We start from the raw sequence: 20696 nt of genomic DNA, 5'->3' as shown, positions 1-20696 counted from the left end.
GACTGAAGTTGTTTGAATAGGAAGCTGACTTCAGGTTTGTGTTATTTAGGCTATCAAAATGTCCTACCTATGGTTTTATGTAGGGAGCTACTTATAAATATGCAGTAGGACATTTCGACCAGGCAACACAATCTGTCAGAACAAGGCTTCCGTAATATGGTGAATACAACGGAGCCTTGTTACACCATATCCTCCTGACAACACATCACTGACATCACTGTGCCCAAGTTGTACAAGGAGGTAAAAATGAACTTTCAAATTATTTATTTATATATTTTTAAATTGATATAAGCGAATGTTAATTCCTTTGTTCAGACTGCACAAAGTAGTGCTATGATGTTGGATGTTACAGGGACTGTGTGAATGCAAATCCAGATCCCACTGTTTTGACTGCATAAAAAGTAGTTTTTCTTTTACTCAGATATTATGCATATGGTACTGTGTTTAAAAAAAATAGATTTAAAAAATCGCAATATATGGCTTTGCTTACAGTATTGCAATATATCACAATGCATTGAAATGTAACTCCTGTATCGTGATACATATCGTATCACCAGGTTCTTGCCAATACACAGCCCTAACACAGATGCATTCACAACTTTTCAGTTTTTATTAATTATTATTTTTTTTGGCCTGCAGTCAGGCCAATTGGATGTGCTAAATTGCCCCTAGGTGTGAGTGAGTGTGTGAATGTGTATGTCTGTCTGTCTGCCCTGCGATGGACTGGCGACCTGTCCAGGGTGTATCCTGCCTTCCGCCCAATGACAGCTGGGATAGGCTCCAGCACCCCACCGCGACCCAGAAGGATAAGCGGTTTAGATGATGGATGGATGGATGGATTATTATTTTTTTTAAATAAGGTATTTTTTCATTCCATTTTAACAATTTGGACTATTTTGTTAGGTCCATTACATAAGATCTAAATAAAAATCCATTTTAACTTCAGGTTGTAATGCAACAAAACAGGAAAAACAGTGCACTGTACTTCAGTACTGAGCAACTTATAGAACCACAGTAAAAGTTCTTAGTACATACAATCTATCAGCAGAGAAACTGAAGTGTATGTTCAGTTCATCTCTTTTTGTAAAAAAAATCCCTTCCTTGCAAATATACCTGAGGTGAAGAAAAACTATTAGAATTTTACTTGATTACATATAACAGAGTAAATGTAACTAATTACTACCCACCTCTGGAATGACAAATGTATCTAGATATGTCTTGTGCTTCACAATGACCCAGAGTCTTTGCTCCAAAGAGCGCATGGCTTGACTAATGGCTGAGCTTGACCGTATCGTATGTCTTAAGACTAATGTTTATATCATGCAATGGCAGTGATCCATGGCACAAATTCATCCATCAGCATCAAGTTAATGGCGCTCAGTAAATAACATGCAGCTCTTGTCTAATGGAGACTAATCTGAGTTGCTGCAGTGTTTCTTCAAATCTTGTGATGAGCTTTGACGAATCAGTCAGAGGAACCTCTTCACTCAAAACTCGGGTAACAACAGCAGCAACAAAAACAGGCCTAATATACTTGTGCAAAGAGTTAGGATACACAGTAGTCCTACACAAAGTGGACCAATTTCCATAATGCGATGGCAATATATATTAATATACTTCTGCCTGTCGTCAGAGAGTCTGGTGCATTCCGGCCTTCAACGTGACCAAGAACTACCTACTAGCAGTTTGCCTGACATAATAACCAGCCACAGACCACTGCTTTAGCCTGGTGTTTAGGGGAGATTTTCAAAATGGGGCTACGCTAGTACAAACCCACGGGAAATACATGGGCTTGATGATGTGTCAATCACTTTTTTAGAATTATAGCTTTACAAAGTTACATTATTTGCCAGTGGGACATTAGCTGATACAGAAGTTATGCTAGCACTATTAGCATATATGCTAGCAGCTAGAATACAAGTTGTTTTGGCCTTTATTGTTATACTCCCAAGAGAAATCGCACATTTAGCTTGACTCTGTACGTGCTGATGAGTAATTATAGACGTTTATGTAATGAGGTTGTCAAGTTAACATCAGCTAGCTCTAAACTTATAATGCTAGCACTGTAGCATAAACGTTTTTGCTCTATTTTGAAAGAAAATGTGCTTTTTGCTTGACTCTACACATGATTCTGGGTAACTTTAGGCATTGGGTGATGGTACTGTATGTATAGAGTCTGACAGATGTGATACTAGATAATAACAGTCTGTTATTGTAATTTAGACCTAGCTGGAGCGCAGCTAAATCTAAGTCTTTATGGAATCATTCATGACCTAGCATGATTGTAAAAAGTCCTGTATAGTTGTACTGTTTTATTGATTTACTTGAACAATTACTGAGCATTGTGCTTGTTCCATACTGTATTGGAATTGTTATAATATAATATAATTTGAGAACTCATTTGCCGATAGAAGCCTGCTATGGAATCAGTATTTCAAAGGCCGGTATTATAATTTACAAACAATATATTGAGCAGGCCTAGTGTACAGCTTATTTTCACAGAGAATGCTACAGAAGGCAACTTGAAACGAAGTCGAAAGCTTATTCGTGTCTCCTCACTGCTCTCATTCCTCCCCTGTCGGAGCACAAATACAACAGCCTTCTGCTAATCTTTCAGCACTCCCCAGGGAAACACTGCTCTCTTTCCGGCTGCAACTGGCTAGAAACGTTTGTATCACGGCAAGGTCGAGTAAAACGGTTTCTCTGAGAGGTTAGACGAGTTCAAATATATTTTCTCTCGGTTGCGCTTCAAACGCTTGTTCTCCACACTCATCCTGTAGGACCAGCAGACACACTAGGCTGATATGATGTGTTGCCTTATAAAAGACTGGCACCTGGCCTCCTGCTGCAAGTGTTTGGATAAACAACGTTCTGTGATGAAAGAGGCCTAGAGAGCATCCTCCCTAAACTATAGTCCAATGAATTCTGCTGCCCTTCATATTCATGCAAGAAAATATAAGTTATCATTCAGCAAAAAATCTAATTAAGTTTTCCCCTTAGCCCAAATGCAATCAGTTAGCCATGTTTGGTGTCTGAAATTTCCTTCTTTACTTTTGCGCTGGAGGCTGATATAGCCTCAGACTTATCATTTATTTATTTATTCATTAAGTCAAAATAAGACAAGTTATTCCTTCTTTCAAGAGGTTCTTTATGAGAATAGATATATAATAAAATAAAGTCAAAGAAATATAGCGAATAAACAGGAATTTGTAAAACAAGAGATGAAAACATCATGAAAGTGAAAGAGAAAATGGGACTTCTCAATTGTGCAAGACCTGGTAGACCACTGAAATTGTCACTATCAGATAAACAGCACTTAAAGCGTTCATCTTTGAGAGAGAGGAGAAAATCAAGCTCCACTCTTACTTCAGATCTGAAAAAATCCACAGGTGTTTCTGTCCATCCTTCCACTGTGAGAAGACAACTCAACACAGCTGTTACTGAGAAAAGAAAATAGACAAAAAAGAACATTTACAAATCAAACAAAGAAGCTGCTGGCGTTCTCAGAACAATGGACTGGCCATCCCTGAGTCCAGACATCAGCATTGTTGAATGTGTTTGGCATTACTTGAATTATGAGAAGCAAAAGCTACAAACCAACTTCTAACAGTCATCTTTTGAGGTGTGAACAAATATCCCTGCAGATTTCTATGAAAACCTGAAAGCGAGTCTCGATTGAAAAGAATGGAAGCTGTAATAAAGGCAAAGCGGGTGCACTCTAAATAGTGAAGAAATTATATTTTATTTTATAATTGAGACTGCTTTTTGGTTAATGCATGCTTTTGGCTTTTTTTCCTGACACTAAAAAAAGAACAAATTAAAGGCAATTCTGACTGGAAGTTGAAAGTAAATGAAAGGGTGATCTCTGAATTTGCACAGTACTGAACTGTTAGCTAGAAAAATGAACAAATATACATTGCATGGTTAAAAACCACAGTAGCAGCTACTTTGAAGTCAAGTAATTTCAGCCTTAGTCAGTTTCCAGACACAGAACATTGCTTTATTTAGGAAACTATGTTTGGCACAAAATATACAAACAAATCAGCAGTTTCATTTAAGAAGAAATTATATATTACAGGTTCAAGTCAACACTTAATTACAGTCAATTTAAAATAAAACACGTTACAATCAGTGGCATAGCCAGAATTTCAGAATGTCAATTTAAGGGGGATCTGGTTACGGGCATTATGTCCCAGAGACACTGCTGTAAGGAGGATGACAACTACCAACTAGCCTGTTTCACCGTGTCTTCTGTAACCATACAGAGTCATTTATTCATTCATTTACAGTTTTAAATGCACAACAGCTTACCTCACATTTAACTGCCTAGTCACTATAACAACTTACAGCGTAATGCAGAAGATATTGGTAACCGCAGACCTACTTTTTATAACAGCAGGCATTGATGTCTAGGCCAAAAAGATTGAAGACTGGAATGTTCTTGTAATTTCTACACAATATTAAACTTCCAGTTCTATTGTATATCTTTATTACGGTCAACTAGCTTGCTAGCTAGGTAAGTAGCATACAGCAGGGGTTCCCAACCTTGTTAACATTGCAGACCATATGTATTTGTAGGGAACTGGGGTTGGATGTAGAAATACACATGATTAGCCTATGTTTTACTGTAGTTGAGGAATATTTTGTCTCCAAATTGTAAAGAAATTGGACAGCTTTATAGCCTTATTGTCTAGTTTCTCCTTGCATACCATATGGTTTTATGGTTTTATTATTTGCAAATGAATGTATTATTTTGGTATTGTTTTTGTTCTTGTCTTCGATGTCTTTTTGTTTGCAGCTGCAAATAGTCCTTTGTTAATGTTGTCAGTTTCCTCTTTTTTGACTTTTTCACTTAGTCATTAGCTGAAAGCTGCCAACAGCAAACTATGTGCATGCATGTGATATTAAAAAATGACATAAAATTAATTTAAAAACATTTTAATGGCAAGAATTAAGGCTTATATAAAGATATTTTGATATAATAATATTATTTACATTAATAGTAAGGATAAAATCTTCAGGCTACTAAATACCCCCTGCTTACTGCTCATTGCTGCGGCCTAATACTGGCCCACAGCCTGGTGATTGGGAACCTCTGACCTACAGGAACGAACACAGCTCAGCTAATTTTCCACAATCTGGAGAAACAGTCAAGCAGGGCAATGCTGTGTTTACATTTTGACATTGAAAAACAGCCTTGTTTCGTGCCTTATTTCATAATTGATTGTAAAACAGTGGCCGATGGTGGCATGTAGCCATGTAAACTTGGCCACGGTGACAGCAGCCACCGACAACAGTGATGATCTCAGAAGAGCTTTGGCAATGTCTACTCATTTAACATGGATAAAGGCACGAGGGTTCATGCTGCATTATAAGAGCTCATAACCACCTTTCATTTTATATTTTCATTGGCTTTCTCCCTAAGGCCCCCCCAAGCCCCCCTTATAGCTGTGCCCCTGGTTCCAGTAAAACATTTTGTAAAACTGCCCTTAAAATGCTTTTTTCAAAGTTGAAAACACTTCAGGTCTGCCAAACAGTTACTACAGTAACCTCATACTTGACATTTATGGCAAATTAAAAACACTAAAATAAGGCTCTAACGCTTATTACTGCATCCAGCCCTCAGTCCTCAGAAAGCGCAGAGCGTCCTCGTAACCTTCCTGATGTATGGCTTGCATTCTGGGCAGGGATGGAGGAAACAGGGCTTGGTTCAGTCGTTTGATGTTATCCCTAGAAAACTGAGAGAAGAGAATCAAAGCAACAGCAAAAGATCAGTGACTTCAATACGCAAGCCTTTTCCTCAAGCATATACAGCCTGTCAAAAGTTTGGGATCACTTTTCTAAATGGTTTTAATACAAATGAGGATGTTTTCTTTATCAGTTTACAATAAGTGACCACATTAAAAACTAAGCAGATTTATTCAGAGAAAAACTACAGTGGGGTCCAAAAGTCTGACCTTTCTGTACAAAGAGCTTAACCTAGTCAATGCCACTAAATTGCTTACATTTAAATAGTGGTCTAGAATTAGTGCAGAATCTTAAATATTTTAATGTATTATTTTAACTATATAACTTTCCTTTAATATTTTTTTTAAAAAGCTTTGTTGTTTATTTCCAGGTTTAAAAGAAAAAAAAATCCCAGAATTTTGGTATAGTCTCAGACTTTTGGACCCCACAATATATTTGTTGAACTGTTTGTGGCAGTGCTACCTTGGGAATAAAGCCAAAGCCCCCACATTTTATCTCCTTGTTGTGAAGTCAGCGCTCATCCCTCAAACCCTTCAGCTGTTTAAACCATCTTTGGGCCAAAGGATTTTCAGTATGTGCTTTTAACAATAGTTTAAAAAAGAAAACTTACTCAGGAAAAACTTGCTCTTCATAACAGGGAAGACACTTGATAAACATGAAGCTTAGTGCTGCAATATATCTAAAGTTTTAATACATATACACTATAACTGTAACTATGCAGTATAATCTGAATATTATCTGAAAAGTTACAGGGCAAAGTATCCCTGTGCTTTTGATGGGCAGCGCATTCTTAGAGATCTGACAAACTTCTATATATCTAGATATCGAAATGGAGAATCAGACTATTCAATAGTAGAACATGCTTTTTCCTATGTTAATTATGATTGCTGTTCAATAGACAAATTAAATAGTGGTCTTGTTGAAGTGAGGGGCTTGCAGCTTGTGTGGTTACTGAGCTAACAGTCACCTCAACTGAACCAAACTGAACCAAACCGATGTTTTAATAAATGAGCTTCATTTTTTTTCTCGGGTTGTGATAAATCATTAGATGGAAACTGTTTACATTAAGTAATAACTATTCTAAAGGTTACACTAAGATGGCCAGACTCACTATAATGTTCATGTTAGCCACTCTGAGATGCAGCTTCCTGTGGCCAGCGTGACGTGGGCAGACATCCTGTGAGCCGCTGAATGGGGACACAGTGATGGTACGTCCCACAGGAAGGATAGGAAGACTGTCTGTAAAACCACCGTCTATCCATCTCTATTAGTAAAAAGTGAAGATAGAAGTTTGATAAAACAATTGTAAAAGTTGTGAAAGTGAAACATCATGGTTATATCAATAAGAGTTCTTGTTCACGACTTATGATGTATTCACTTACCACTGTAAATCAATATAGATACAAGCATCTGCTAAATATGTAAATGTAGGAGGAATTAAAGGGAAATTCCAGACTAAAACTAGAGTCTAATAGGTTATTTTTCATGTTTTGCATCAGTTTGACATAATTTATGATTATATATTGCTTTCAGATGTTCATTCATCAGCAATCCCTCACTACAATACCCAGCACGCATCATGCAAATACATCACACAACCACTGTGAATCCCTGCGGTGTCAACCAATTCTGACTGCTAGCCCAGCCACTGATCTATAGGCTAGAAAACACAACCAAGCTAGCACTAGTGTAACTCTTACCTCAGCCGTTGAATAAAATCATACAGAAAACAGTAATTCTGTCTTTATTCAACACAAAATAGACACCAGAAACAAGTTTTTTACCTTTTCAGCCAGAGAGAAGAAGCCAAACTGAGGTAAGCTATCTATAACCCGGTAACCTCACTGACTTCAGCTTTTGGCTTGTTTTCTGCCTCATCTGTCAAGTCATTTCTCTTGTTTCAGTAACCTATTCTCTCTATTCTAACAATGATTTAAAGATAGTTACTGCAGTTATATGGTGTAATAAGATATTTGGCAGTAACATTAGCTATATGCCTTACTTCTGCATTTGCCAGCTAATGAAAAAAAAGAAAAAATCCCACCCCACTTTAAAGGAGTTATAGTTCTTCCCATCCTCAAGATACACCATCAAAAAGGTGGTTTTCGCAGCCTTTAAACTGTAGTTTAAAGTATTTCCCACCCCAACTTTAACACTGGATCCCATACATAAAACTATGTATTGCAAACAGTTTAAATCAACAGAAATATACATTTACTGTATCCTGACTCAGTGCTTAAATGTCGATCAACATCAGTTACACTAGAAAATCTGTTTTGAGTTGTTTTAACAACCTTACTCTGTCAGACGAAGGAACGAGTTGAACTCCTAAAGTGCAGGGCCCACATCCACTGCCCATACATCTGAAAAATAGCCTGCAAAAGGCTGTTCCATGGCCATTCGCTATGAATCATGCACCCAGCCAGTATTTAGAGTTGAAAGACTCAAGTACACTAGAGCCCATTACCTGCCCTTGGAATTCCACTGGCTTCATTCCAGCATAAATGGGCACGAAGCTGCTGGCCAAAAGGACCTTCAAGAACAACATAAACATGAGGCATATATCACATGAGGAAATCAAAGAGCTTTTCTTTCTCTTTTTTGGAGGGTGGGAAGTATGAAGTGAGAGAGAACAAAGCAGAGAGAGAAAGAGAGAGAGACAGAAAGAAAGGAAGAAAGAACAAGGGCATACTTCAGCATTTTTCAGATAGAAAAAATAGCTTAAGCTAAAGCGAAGCTTGTCCAAAAGAGAAGCCTCCTTATGTCCTCTCCTATTGAATAGGCTTGATTTTAGCTTAAGCTGTTTCTAACTGAAAAAAAACTTCCTTATTGAGAATTTATTATCTTTACAGAAATACAGACTCAAATATGCAATGAAGAATATATACTCAATGCAAATGTAATTACACAAATAACACCAATATGTAATTAAATATCTGATCACATATTTAAATTTAAATGTGTTGACCTCGCAATGTGGAAAGAGGGATGAGAGTCTCTGAGTGCCCAGCATTCAGCAATGGCAGCTAGCATATAAGCCATGTGATGGAATTACTTCATTTATTTATTTTGCATTTTTCCCAAATTTCTCTCCAATTTAGTCATGTGCAGTTGCATCCCCTTTCTAGGACTCCCCCAGTCACAAAATACTACCAACAATGGGGCGGTAAAGGCTAGCACATGCTTCCTCTGAGTCACATAAAGTGCCACCAAATTTTTTGAACAGTCACTACTGCAACATCACTGGACAGCTCAACACATTTGGACCGCCAATTCTGTTATGTAAGAATTACTGACTCAGAGAGAGTAAGGCCAATTGTGCTCTCTTGCACTCCCGGCCACATATAGCTGTGACATTGCCAGGGATTGAGCTTGTGATGTCACGTCTTTCATGTTAATCGATTTTTGTGTCATCATTGTCATAAATGACTAAATAGTAAATATCAATAATGGAACAAGCACAATCGCAGTTACACATCTAAGGTTGTGCTAAGATGTTGCCACTGATATGCTGATCTACTCAGCCTTCAACCTTAGCACAACAGTTTCAATATCCCATATGTATATTCACCTCTGTATAACATTCTTCAACAGGGTCTTATAGTAATCTACAACACTACTAGTGTTGTACTATACTGTATTTACCAGAGTAGCAGTAAAGTAGGAGATAAGAATGCTGGATATAGGAATAAGGATTACAGGAAAGCTGTAGAAATTCCTGTAGTATTACTAATCTTTTAGCACTCTGTGTATTATTGTGTAATAATCACTCTCCTAAGCATTAGGCAGAGGTGTGAATACCTTAATGAGGTCGTCTCTTGAGGTGAAGTTGGACACCATGCTGTTCTTCCCCGTCCTGGAGTTGGTTATGGAAATGTGGAGGCGCTCGTTGGCTAACAGGTGGGCATTCTGTGGGAGAATGTCTTCTATGCCGTCTCTGGAGTCCAACAGCAAGACAGATGCTCGTTTGTCATCTCTGCATAATTAACAACCTCGGCAGACAAGAAATTTTCCCAAACACCGTCTCATAATTACACAATCTGTTTGGCCGAGCCACTTAGGTAACGACACGTGAGGCACGTTCAGCCTGAAATTCATTTCTAGAAATTTTTTACCTAGACGCATGCCGTTGTCTATCCCTCGACAGCAGCACTTTGAGAGGATCTGAGGCCACTGTTGAGCTGGGGATACACTGTCTATCCCAATATATTAGTATTGGTGCCATACAACAATACTGATTTGTAGTTTTAGCAATATTGATAGATAAATACGTGAGTGAAAGTCAGAGACTACCCTTTATATAAATCATTTCCAGGCAAAATGTCCTTCAAGTACAAGTTATCCATTATTTTAGTGTCAGGAAAAATAAAGCAGAAAACATAACCAGATGCAAAAGTAGAGTTATATGTTTTGTAGAGTAAAAATAAACACACATAAGACACAAAATGTGCCATAACTTTCACACAAGCATTTTTTCCAAATGCGTTAAATTCAGCAAATAAATAATAATTGTGCATTAAAATGTAGAATGCAGAAGTGTGTTTTCTGTAGAGGATGTGTTAACAATTTTTTCCTTAGAAAATCAACAAAATGTAATTTGACCAGGGGTGCCCAAACTTTAGCATAAGACTGTATTTAACAGAAAATTACAAAGAAGCCTCAACAACTAAATATAATATGAATTTTTTCAGTATTTATTGTGTCCACTCTTTGCCTTTATTACAGCTTCCATTCTTTTCAGGAGATTTGCTTTCAGGTTTTCAAAGAAGTCTGAAGGGATATATTTTTCCACATCTCCAAAGTTCAGTCTTAGATGTTGGTTGCATTTTCTGCTTCTCACAATCCAAGCAATCCAAACATATTCAATGAAGTTGAGGTCTGGACTCTGGAGAGTTGGACTTTCGTTCTGAGAATAGCAGCAGCTTCTTTGATTGATTTGCAATTTTTTCCTTTTTTAAAAATATATATTTTTTCTCAGTAATGGCTTCTTGTCAGTTACACATCCTTTTAGATCCATAGTGATGAGTCGTCTTCTCACAGTGGAAGGATGGACAGAAACATTTGTTGTTTTTTTTTCTGAAGCAAGAGTCAATATCTCTCAAAGATGAACGCTTTAAGTGCTGTTTAACTGATGGTGACACGGTTGATAGGAGTCCTATTATCACTCAAACTTTGGAAACTCCTGTTTTATTTCACTTATTGTCCATTGACCCCTTACTTATGTAATCTTATATCTGATCTACTCAGAAATATCTCCTGAAAAATGAGTGATTTGCACTTAATGGCCATTTTGACTGGAAATAAAAAAAATAAATTAAAGGTTGGTCTTTTGCACAGTACTGCATGTCATTTGCTGAGTGCTTCAGATTTTTCTAATTGCGGTTCTGAATGCATAAAAACTAAATAAAGTAAATTTCACTTTATGGAAATGTGGTTTGTGTCTGGTTTATACTTGGTTAATATGGTTAATACTCCCTTTGGCACAATTAAGTAAACAAAACAAAACGGTCTATTCAAAACAAGCTACAGGTGTAAGGCATAGAGTAGCAGCACTCAGGAAATTTAAATACCTGCAAATTTAAGTACCATCTGATACTGTGATACATTTGGAAAATATCATGATATTGAATTTTATCAATAACAGCCAGCACAAGGCCAAAGTGAGGTGTATGCGGAGCCCAGATATGACTTTTTTCGCTCCTCAACAAACGGCAAGGCGTTTAATATCATACCGCTGCTATCTGTGCTTGTATCTGTATCTCCCATTACTGAGGCAGCCATGACACATTTGAGCATCGGAATGGCACTATCTTCGAACCATTCAAGGCTCATTCTCACAGGGCCAGGGACAGCTTTTTCTTCAACATCTCTGCTTCCTCTGACAGGCCTAATACGGCTGCAGCAGGAGATACACTTGTGGTGCCCCCGAAACAGCAATGGTGATTCATATTTCATGTGGAGATGAAATGAATGCGTTCTGGAGGGTGTGCATCAAGTTACCTCAAGGTCAACACAGCCTTGTTCTCCATCTATCTCTTTCTCTCTCTTTCTCTCTCTCTCTCTTGCTCACAAACACACACACAATTATCTCGTAACCGCATAGCGTCAATCCTACACCCAAAGACATTCACACTAAAATATCGTCCTGTTTCTCGCTCCTGTTCTTCGACAGAGTCTCACACCTGCTCAGCATTTATCCGCCCCATGGTTCTGGAAAATCCGTCGAGCCAAAAAGCTGGGTAAGGGAAAAAACGGATAGCCGCAGAAGTGCGAATGCGAGTTTCATTGGGCCGATTAAGTTAATTTACAGGCATATTCATCTGTTTTACGAGCCAGGCTCTGCCAGCAGGGGGAAAACATGCATAATAATGGTTGCACAATAAACGGAGGCTGACCGCCCATTTTGCCATTAAACTTCAAGGACCCAGAAACACAAAGGTGTTTAGACAGCCTGGCTTGGCTTGCTGCACTATGGCGCATATTGAGTTGATGAACAGTTAAAGTGAAGGCTGATGGTGGTGAGAGAGGTGTAGTCGACATAATATGTAGGTATACTACCCATGAGCTAATTAACGATAGCACCCTCTATCACCAATAGTTTACATCTATTGCGATTGTCAAGTTGAATTATTTAAATATCTGAAAACATGCCACCCACTGCTTTAGTATGCACAAAAATATCTGTCTCGCGATCAGTCTTCTTTTAATGGATTTTCATATAACGTTAGTTCATGTCCTGAATCAGCCCTGATATGATATCTGGCTTTAGAACATTCTTTAGTGCAAGTTAGATAAGTTTTTGCCACCTGTGGTCATGCGTTTTAAACTGATAAAGCTGTGCCGCAGCCTCCGCGAAAGGAGCACTCATGAAACAAGGGCTTAAAAGCTATTTACTACTAAAACACCCTTGGTCAATTTACTGTAAGTGAAAATAAGTTAACCCATCCTCTATATGGAACACACTTAAATATGGCATTTTTCTGCAAATATGTGTGCCCATTTTCTATTTACTTGCCTAATTTGTTTTTGGTTTTATTTCTTTTCTATAATTTGCTATTATAAAATATAAAATGTGCCATATGTTTACACAGGCCACATTTTCTGTTTTCCTAATATGTTAAATTCAGCAAACAGTAATTGTGCATTAAAATGTGCAGAGATGTGTTCTCTGTAGAGGACGTGTTCACTTAGTTTCACTTAGAAAATCAACAAAAGATGTCATTTGGACCCAAACATTTGCATAAGTCTGTATTCTAACACCATTTCACTCATACACTGCTGCTACGGGCAAGACGTCTTTAACCTGAAACTCCAATGCTGCCCCATGACTGCAGCCCCGAGCGCTTTAAAAATGTACTCTGTTGTGATGTTGCTGAGAGGGCTTTGTGTTGGATTGAGTAAACTTATCATGGTTCTTTACATTCTACCAAAAAGATCCCTGACTTTACCTGAGCTCCATCATGAAGTCATATCCTGGGGTCAGTGGACCAAACCTCTGTCTTCTGACGTTGCTGCAAACCTGTAGGTGAATTCTTTACAATGCTGCAGAAGGACGGATGACAGAAAGGAAGAGTTAAAATGTTTTAGAGGAAGTTGTGGTACAGCAGTATCTCTATGAGTAACAGCACTGTATTATGTCTGTAAACATTATTCAGACTTAGAATATACATAGTTTAAAGTAGGTATTAGGAGTGGGAATCTCTTGGCACCTCATAATTCAGTAGCATCTACTTTATGATTTTCTCCTGTATTTGTCATTAACAAGTAGTGTTAGCTTGGTTAAACTTGAATGTAGCGTAAAATTCACTATTCTTGTTTCACTGTCTAACAAAATTTTATTTGATCTTTTTCTTTTTTGTGTCACAGTGTTCATTTCTTAGCAGAAATTCTTAGTGGCCTGGATGAAATCTAAAAAAAAATAGCACAATATTTTCTTGGTGAAAAACTGGGATTGTCAATTATATTTCAACCACCCCATATGCACAAAATTTGTGACCAATCTGTAACTACAAATATATGCATTTGTGGGATCCTGAATTTTCTTTTCTCCTCCAAGCTTGGCTGCACTAAAAGTATCCTACATTATAAAGTCTCTGGCTGTGCCTGAGTTTATTTTACAGTAGGGAAACACAGAGCCTATATATAAATCTAATTACAATGTTTTATGAATCAATTCAGAATATTACAAAAAAGAATTGTGATACATCTAAGAATCGATTATTTCTCCTACTCCTACTAGAAAAGTTGAGGACAAATTTAATTTTTAACAGCTTGCTAAATAATTTAAACATTAATATTAATTAAGTTGTGAAATTATGAGTATAAAATACTTCATGGTTTCGCAAAGGCATCTATAGCTAAACATCTCCTCTATATTGTTGAAAAACCATCAGAACTTTCAAAATTTGAAATTCTTTTTGGAAATCATGGATGCCATGTCCTCCAGGCTAAAGAGGAGAGGGACCATTGGCCTATTATTAGCACACAGTTCAAAATCCAGCATGCGTGATGGTATGGGGGTGCATTAATGCTAATTAAAGCTGAACGATATATATACAGGTTTTGGAGCAACATATGTTGCCATCCAGATGCCGTCTTTTTCAGGGAAGGCTTTGCTTATTTCAGCAAGATAATGTCAAATCATATTCTGTACGTATTAAAACAGCATGGCTCTGTAGTAAAAGAGTCCAGGTGCTAAAGTGGCCTGCCTGCGGTCTAGACTTGTCACCAATTAAAAACTTTATAAAATAAAAATTACGACAGAGACCTCGAACTGCAGCTGAAATCCTATATCAAGCAGGAATGGGAAAACATTTCACTTTCAAAACAACAGTAATTGGCCTCCTCAGTTCCAAAATGCGTAGAGTGTTGATCTAACATAGTGGTAAACATGAATTACTTGAAAGATGTTGCTGGCATCAAATTTAAAATGAGCATGAATTTTTCAAAAAACAATAAAATTTTAAGTTAATTAACTCAGTTTCAACATTTGGTATGTTGTCTTTGTACTATTTTTAATTAAATATAATGGTTTAAATGATTTGCACATCATTGCATTCTGTTTTTAATTTACATTTGGCACAGCATCTCAACTTTTTCAGAAATCAATCAATCAATCTATCAATCTTTGTTTAACTTCGGAGAACATTGAGGGTGACCCTCATTTACAATGTTGCCGAGTTGATACAGGACAAGAGATTGATAATGTGTAAGGACATATCAAATAATAAATAAATTTAATAAAAGAAATGACTCGAATCAGGTAAGTATAAAAAATGAAACATTAATAATAAAAATACATAAAAATACTGTAGAAAATATAAAACAATAATTAAAACAGCTAAAATGTAAAAGTTAATAAAATCATATAAAATCAAAATAAAAGGAGAATAAGATTAAAACATAACTTTAAAATTAAGAATAAGAATCTGAATAATAATAAACAAACAAACAAATAAATAATAAAATAATGAAAATAAGAAAATTATAGGAAAAATCAGGTAAAAGAGGTTGTATGTAGTTTATGCAGTTACTAGAGACTTGTTCATGTTGTTTATGGGCTCTCTATAATCGGTCTTTTTGAATGGTTAATGCAGTTGTTCAGTGCTTTGACGATACCCATACTCAGCAAAGCTTATTGTGCCATAATTTATCATATTAATAATATCATCGTATTGCCCACTCCTAAATCCATGTCCTCTGTCATACTTTACCTCCAGCTTGTCAGGGGCTGTGATGACTACAGTGGCAACCAAAGCTCCAGCTGAAGCCCCTGCACATGCTCTCATAGAAGCCAGCAGCCTGTCGCCGTGTCTGAGGAACGCTCCCACTGCACCAAGCTGGTAGATACCCATAAAGCCACAGGCAGAGAACGACAAGTTCACCACTGTCATCACTGCAACCCATAGGCCTGGGATGTAAATGACAAAAAAGAACAGATTTTGTACGGTATAGGGCTGCCAATCCAATCAAGTGATGTAACAATTTTAAATACATTCATAATCAATTGATGTACCAATATACTATTTTGAAGATTAATTGAGGTTTAAAAAAAAGCCAACCATTCAAAGAAAAAAGCCTTTAAAAAGTAAGATATAAAAACATTATCTGGCAAAAATGGCATTAAAATTTTCATGTCAGTCTTAAATATGAATTATCATCAGGCAAATGACCATCTAATCACTACCAATTCATTGCAAAGGTGATTTTTAGTCAGTTTATCTTCTTTTTTTATCTAATGATCAGTCTAATTGATTAATCACAACAGCCCTACTAATGTATGCTGTCGGGTAACTTTCCAAGTCTCTGAATTTAATAGTAATGCTGTGTCAATAGTTCAAAGAGCCAAATAAATTGAGCAATACAGGACTGACATCCTGTTTAAAGTTGCACATTTAGTGTGTTTGTTTTCCCCAATGCCTCTCAATGAGTGCTTCACTGCAACTTTTCCAAAAGTCCTGAATCAGCTGGTTAGCTCACCGTTAAGCCTTTTCGTGAGTTCACTTAGGTGTATGAGAGTTGAGAAACAACAAATTGTGCAGTGCAGTGCAGATTGAGAAATAAAGCTTAATACAAGCAATACTGACCTACAGAGTCTCTGTTTGGAGGTTAAAAGTGTTATTTTCTCTGAGTTTAAAATGAGCCTGTAGCAACCAGTCAATGAAGCCAGGAACACCAATAGTAAGAATGTTTGGAAAAGAATTTACTTATTGATTATTGATTAGTTAGACTGCTGCACAGCTAGATATGTCACTTTTTGGAGGGAAAACAATCGAAAAGATGATGGAGGCTACATCTGTGGGAAGTGTTGCGCAACTGAATCGCAGAAATCTCTAAGTGGGTGTAGTAATGCTGGGAAACTGCTTATAGGGGAATTCCTGCGGTAATTCTGTAATTAACAGTAACAGTAATTCAGAGTGGTTTGATGTGAAATGCTCCATTCTCCAAGAAACTTGCTGAGTCAGAATTGTTCACAGTGGTGGTGATAGGAACCAGACGTCTGAAGTTTTTAATGCCTCCAAAAGCTCCCTTACAGAAAGTTATTACATGAAATGATTGCAAATACACTGTCTATCTGAGACACTGTTTTGTGATAGTTGTGAGATGAGATTTTGCCTAAAATATGTTTAAATTTGATTCATGGCAGAGAGGTACATGCAGGGCATTGTAAGGCAAAATAGCACCCAACGAAAAAAATATTTCGTTGATTGATTACACCGGTCATTTTAAATAGTAATTAAAATGACTATAATCGCGTTGTAAACATCATGACCCCTGGTTCCTATCACCACCACTTTAAAAAAAAAAAAAGAAAAAAAAAGTCAGTAAGTCTCTCTACAGCGAACAATTTCACATCAGTCCACTCTGAATGACTTTGTTTACATTGTCAAGATTTAATTATGCAGAAGTTTTAAAAATTGCTGTAATTCCTCTTTAAAATACCTTCTCCATCCACACTATTAACAGCTAGCTTGTGTTTTCACTCACTGACCACTTTTTGAGCTCAGGTCCTCTATACATAAGTACAACTACAAGCTATAGTCCGAGTGTTGTTGCACAGTCGATCAGCCCCCTCTGCCCCATTCATCATTGGTCAGTTTCTGAGTGACTGGGAAGATTAGGTTCTGTAGCTGAACTGACGTGTCTAACTTAGCCAGGGAACAGTCACGGGCAGGAGGTCAGGGAACCAGTCCTGTGACCGGAAGGTCGTCGGTTTGATCCCCTGAGCTGACAGTACGTGACTGAAGTGCCCTTGAGCAAGACATCTAACCCCCACCTGCTCCCTGGGCTCACTGCCCCTAGTGTATGTGGTGTTTCACTGCATGGATGGGTCAAAATGCAGAGGTGAAACTTCCCCGTTGTGGGACTAATCAGGGTCACTTAACATTGTGAACATAGACTGTTGAACTAAATAAATAAATAAGTCAGTCACTGATAGTGTGCTGAATTTTTACAAGGCTAGGCAGAAACACTAGCTGACCACTAATGAAGGGCTATAGAAGTGGTCACTAATCCTGCTCCTGGAGATCCTCCTTCCTGCAGTCTTGTTCCAACCATAATCTGCCACGATTGCTTCACATAATGAAGTTAGTGACTGGCTAGATCAGATGCTTTAAAAGAGGAGGACAGATGCAGTTTGGAACGAAACTCTGCAGGAAAGTAGATCTCCAGGGGGAGGGCTGAAGACCACCGGGCTAGAACACAAACTGTGCATCCACAGATGACCCCATAGCTCGCTTACTGATAAAGTGGCCATGGAGAGTTAAGGCTTCTTCACACTAAATCCGATCTTTACGGACGAAATAAACGCACGTCATGTTTGTTAACGTGGTCTTTCACACTGACTCCAAAACTGACTGAATGCGGCGCTGCGGACGTTTTTGCACCTGCTAGAATTTCTAAGTCGTACTGATGCTTTAAAAATTAGGCTAACTCAGAGCTGTATAGAGAGAGAGTTGCGTCAACTCCGTTCACTCCAATGGATCATTTTTTACAGCAATGGCGGATCGTGGAGCCTCTCAATAGTAACGGAAGTTCAAAATGCTTGATGGTCACGTGATTCACGTAGACTTCAGATAGTTCCAGGAAGTTCTTTGCAGGCAATTTAAACCCATAAACACTCAGCGACAGAACTGCGTCTTTTGGTACTTTAAAATCAATAAATGCACTGATTTACAATATTTATATAGAAAACCAACATGTATATATAGTTACAACAATCTGATATATTTTATGTCAAATTCGCACTATTTGAGGATTAAACAGCTGTCGCTACCTGCCTTGTTGACATGTTAGGTTAATGTGAACATGGTGTCAGAGTGTGTTTTCGTTGTTTCATTGCTTTGACTTTTCAGTATTATAGATATTATGTTCTTAAACTTGTATGGTAGTTAAGATAGGTCATATCCTAATGTTTATTTATATACTTAGAGGGAGGGGAAGAGAAAGAATGTTTCAAGATCAGATTAATTTTCAACATAAATAAATATAATTAACACAAATACATCTTTAATTAATGGTTGTTTCAGTAATTCCAAGGCCTAGATCATTGTAATGATTTGATGACTACTGTAAACTTTCCGTTGCTCTGGGCTAACCGATCATTCCGTTGTCATGGTTACCCAACCCAACCCAACCGAATCAGACTGACCAATCAGAGTTCCATTGTCATGGTTACAGCCCTAACGAACGTGCGCCAGGATGCTGGCAGAACTCATCTTGCTTGTAGAAGAGCTCAGCAGTTTATTTGACTCCAAAACTGACCGAATGCGGCGCTGCGGAAGTTTTTGCGCCTGCTAGAATTTCTAACTCGTACTGATGCGTTCAAAATTAGGCTAACCGATCATTCCGCTGTCATGGTTACAGCCCAACCGAATCAGGCTGACCAATCAGAGTCCCGTTGTCATGGTTACAGCCCTAACGAACGTGCGCCAGGACGGCGGCTGAACTCATCTCGCTTGTAGCGGAGCTCTATAACTGACTATAAAAACGCGGAGGCTAAAGAAAATATGTGACAGACCAGAACGAAGAGGCTGGGAAATGGCGGTGAGTATGTTACAGTGACTGCATACAGCCTGTTTTAGTTCTCAGAAACATTTTAATCACTTTATTATCCAGGTGCATTCGAGGCTGTTCACGCCCACCGAGCACATTAAATAAGAGGGGCTGTAAGCAGAAGCACAGCCTCAGAGTGGGGTGAACTCTGAGTGTGTGTGTCGCTTAGTTGTAGTCCTCTTTCGTCGTCTACGGACCAGGTGTGAAGGGCCCACTACGTTAAAAATCGCATCCGTTTCTTCGTCCGAATCGTACTTGGTGTAAACAGACTTATAGTTTCGGTTTTGAATAACATTCAGCTCACACAGCCAGGTGAGGGGCCGTTTTTGAACTTTTGACATTTGTAAACATGCAGCCTAGGCTTTATTGACTCTTGTTTTCTTGAACTTTGTAACTGTCTAACAGTGTCCGGCTGTCACTGACCTGTTTACTGCATTTAATCACCCACCGCAGCCCTCACAGGCAAAACAACCACCCGAGAACGAGAACGTGCTTCCTGTAGGAACCTTTTTCAAAATAAAAGTCCTCTGACCTGAAAGCGAATGAAGCGGGCTTTTGGGAGATCCATATGGAGAGCGGTTTTAGCTTTAAGTCCACAATTTTTTAATATCAGAAGTTAATTTGAATAGATAAAGTATTAATTGATACAAAGTATTATTATTAGTAAATAAAAACAGCTAACATGTTAGAAATCCAAAATGGCATCTAAGATTTCACTTCTCACTTGTAAGCCTTCATGGCTTTTCCCAGTTCATTTTAATGGAAGGGATTTTTTAACATATGCTAAGTCAGCATGCTATAAGCTAAAAAGCCTTGCCGTAAGTAATTAAATTTTTACTCTCATAATGTCAAAATCTTGAATCTCAAAATTTATTACATATTCAAATTGATTTGTTTGCCAGTTCACACAACTTAATTTGCTTTCTACGTCTTTGTAAATTATTCGATGGTTCTTGTAATTTTAGTCATTCTTTTTTTCGTGGTTAATCTGAAAGTTTTTGTCTAATGATTAATTTTTTTTTTTGTGTTATTGTTTGCTGTCTGATGGAGAATGGGTTCCTCAGCCTTGTTGTCAGGCAGTTTTGTCTTGCTCACTTGCAGATTAGACTTGGATTTCTGTAAAGCTGCTTTGTGACAAAAATTTCTTCTTTGAGAAATTCTCACATGTAAGAACTGAATTTTGCACATGTAACAATTTTTTACTTGTAAGAAACCAATTCAAACATGTATCAGTTAGAATTTCAACATGTGTCATTTTTACCCATGAAAATGTAATCACCATAGGATAAAATGCAATAAGTAAACATTGTTCCTTTCATCAGAATAAACTGGGAAAAAGCCATGAATTCTTACTAATGAAAAATGTAATGCTAAATGCAAAAATGTAATTCTTA

At 37.6% G+C, this 20696-nt stretch overlaps 1 protein-coding gene across 1 annotated transcript; it reads right to left on the bottom strand.

Moving 5' to 3' along the window:
* Positions 1–3978: 3978 nt before the first annotated feature.
* pnpla4 (patatin-like phospholipase domain containing 4) lies at positions 3979–20013 on the bottom strand. The gene is given in 8 exon segments (XM_036563549.1): positions 3979–5738; positions 6860–7012; positions 8216–8281; positions 9550–9685; positions 13197–13263; positions 13266–13290; positions 15462–15658; positions 19726–20013. Coding segments are annotated over 7 exon segments (759 nt in total). The 5' UTR covers positions 15642–15658; positions 19726–20013; the 3' UTR covers positions 3979–5606.
* Positions 20014–20696: the final 683 nt, after the last annotated feature.

This window comes from Colossoma macropomum, unplaced genomic scaffold (assembly GCF_904425465.1).
Source record: "Colossoma macropomum unplaced genomic scaffold, Colossoma_macropomum, whole genome shotgun sequence".
Taxonomy (NCBI): Eukaryota; Metazoa; Chordata; class Actinopteri; order Characiformes; family Serrasalmidae; genus Colossoma; species Colossoma macropomum.
This window is presented reverse-complemented; position numbering and strand designations above follow the sequence as displayed.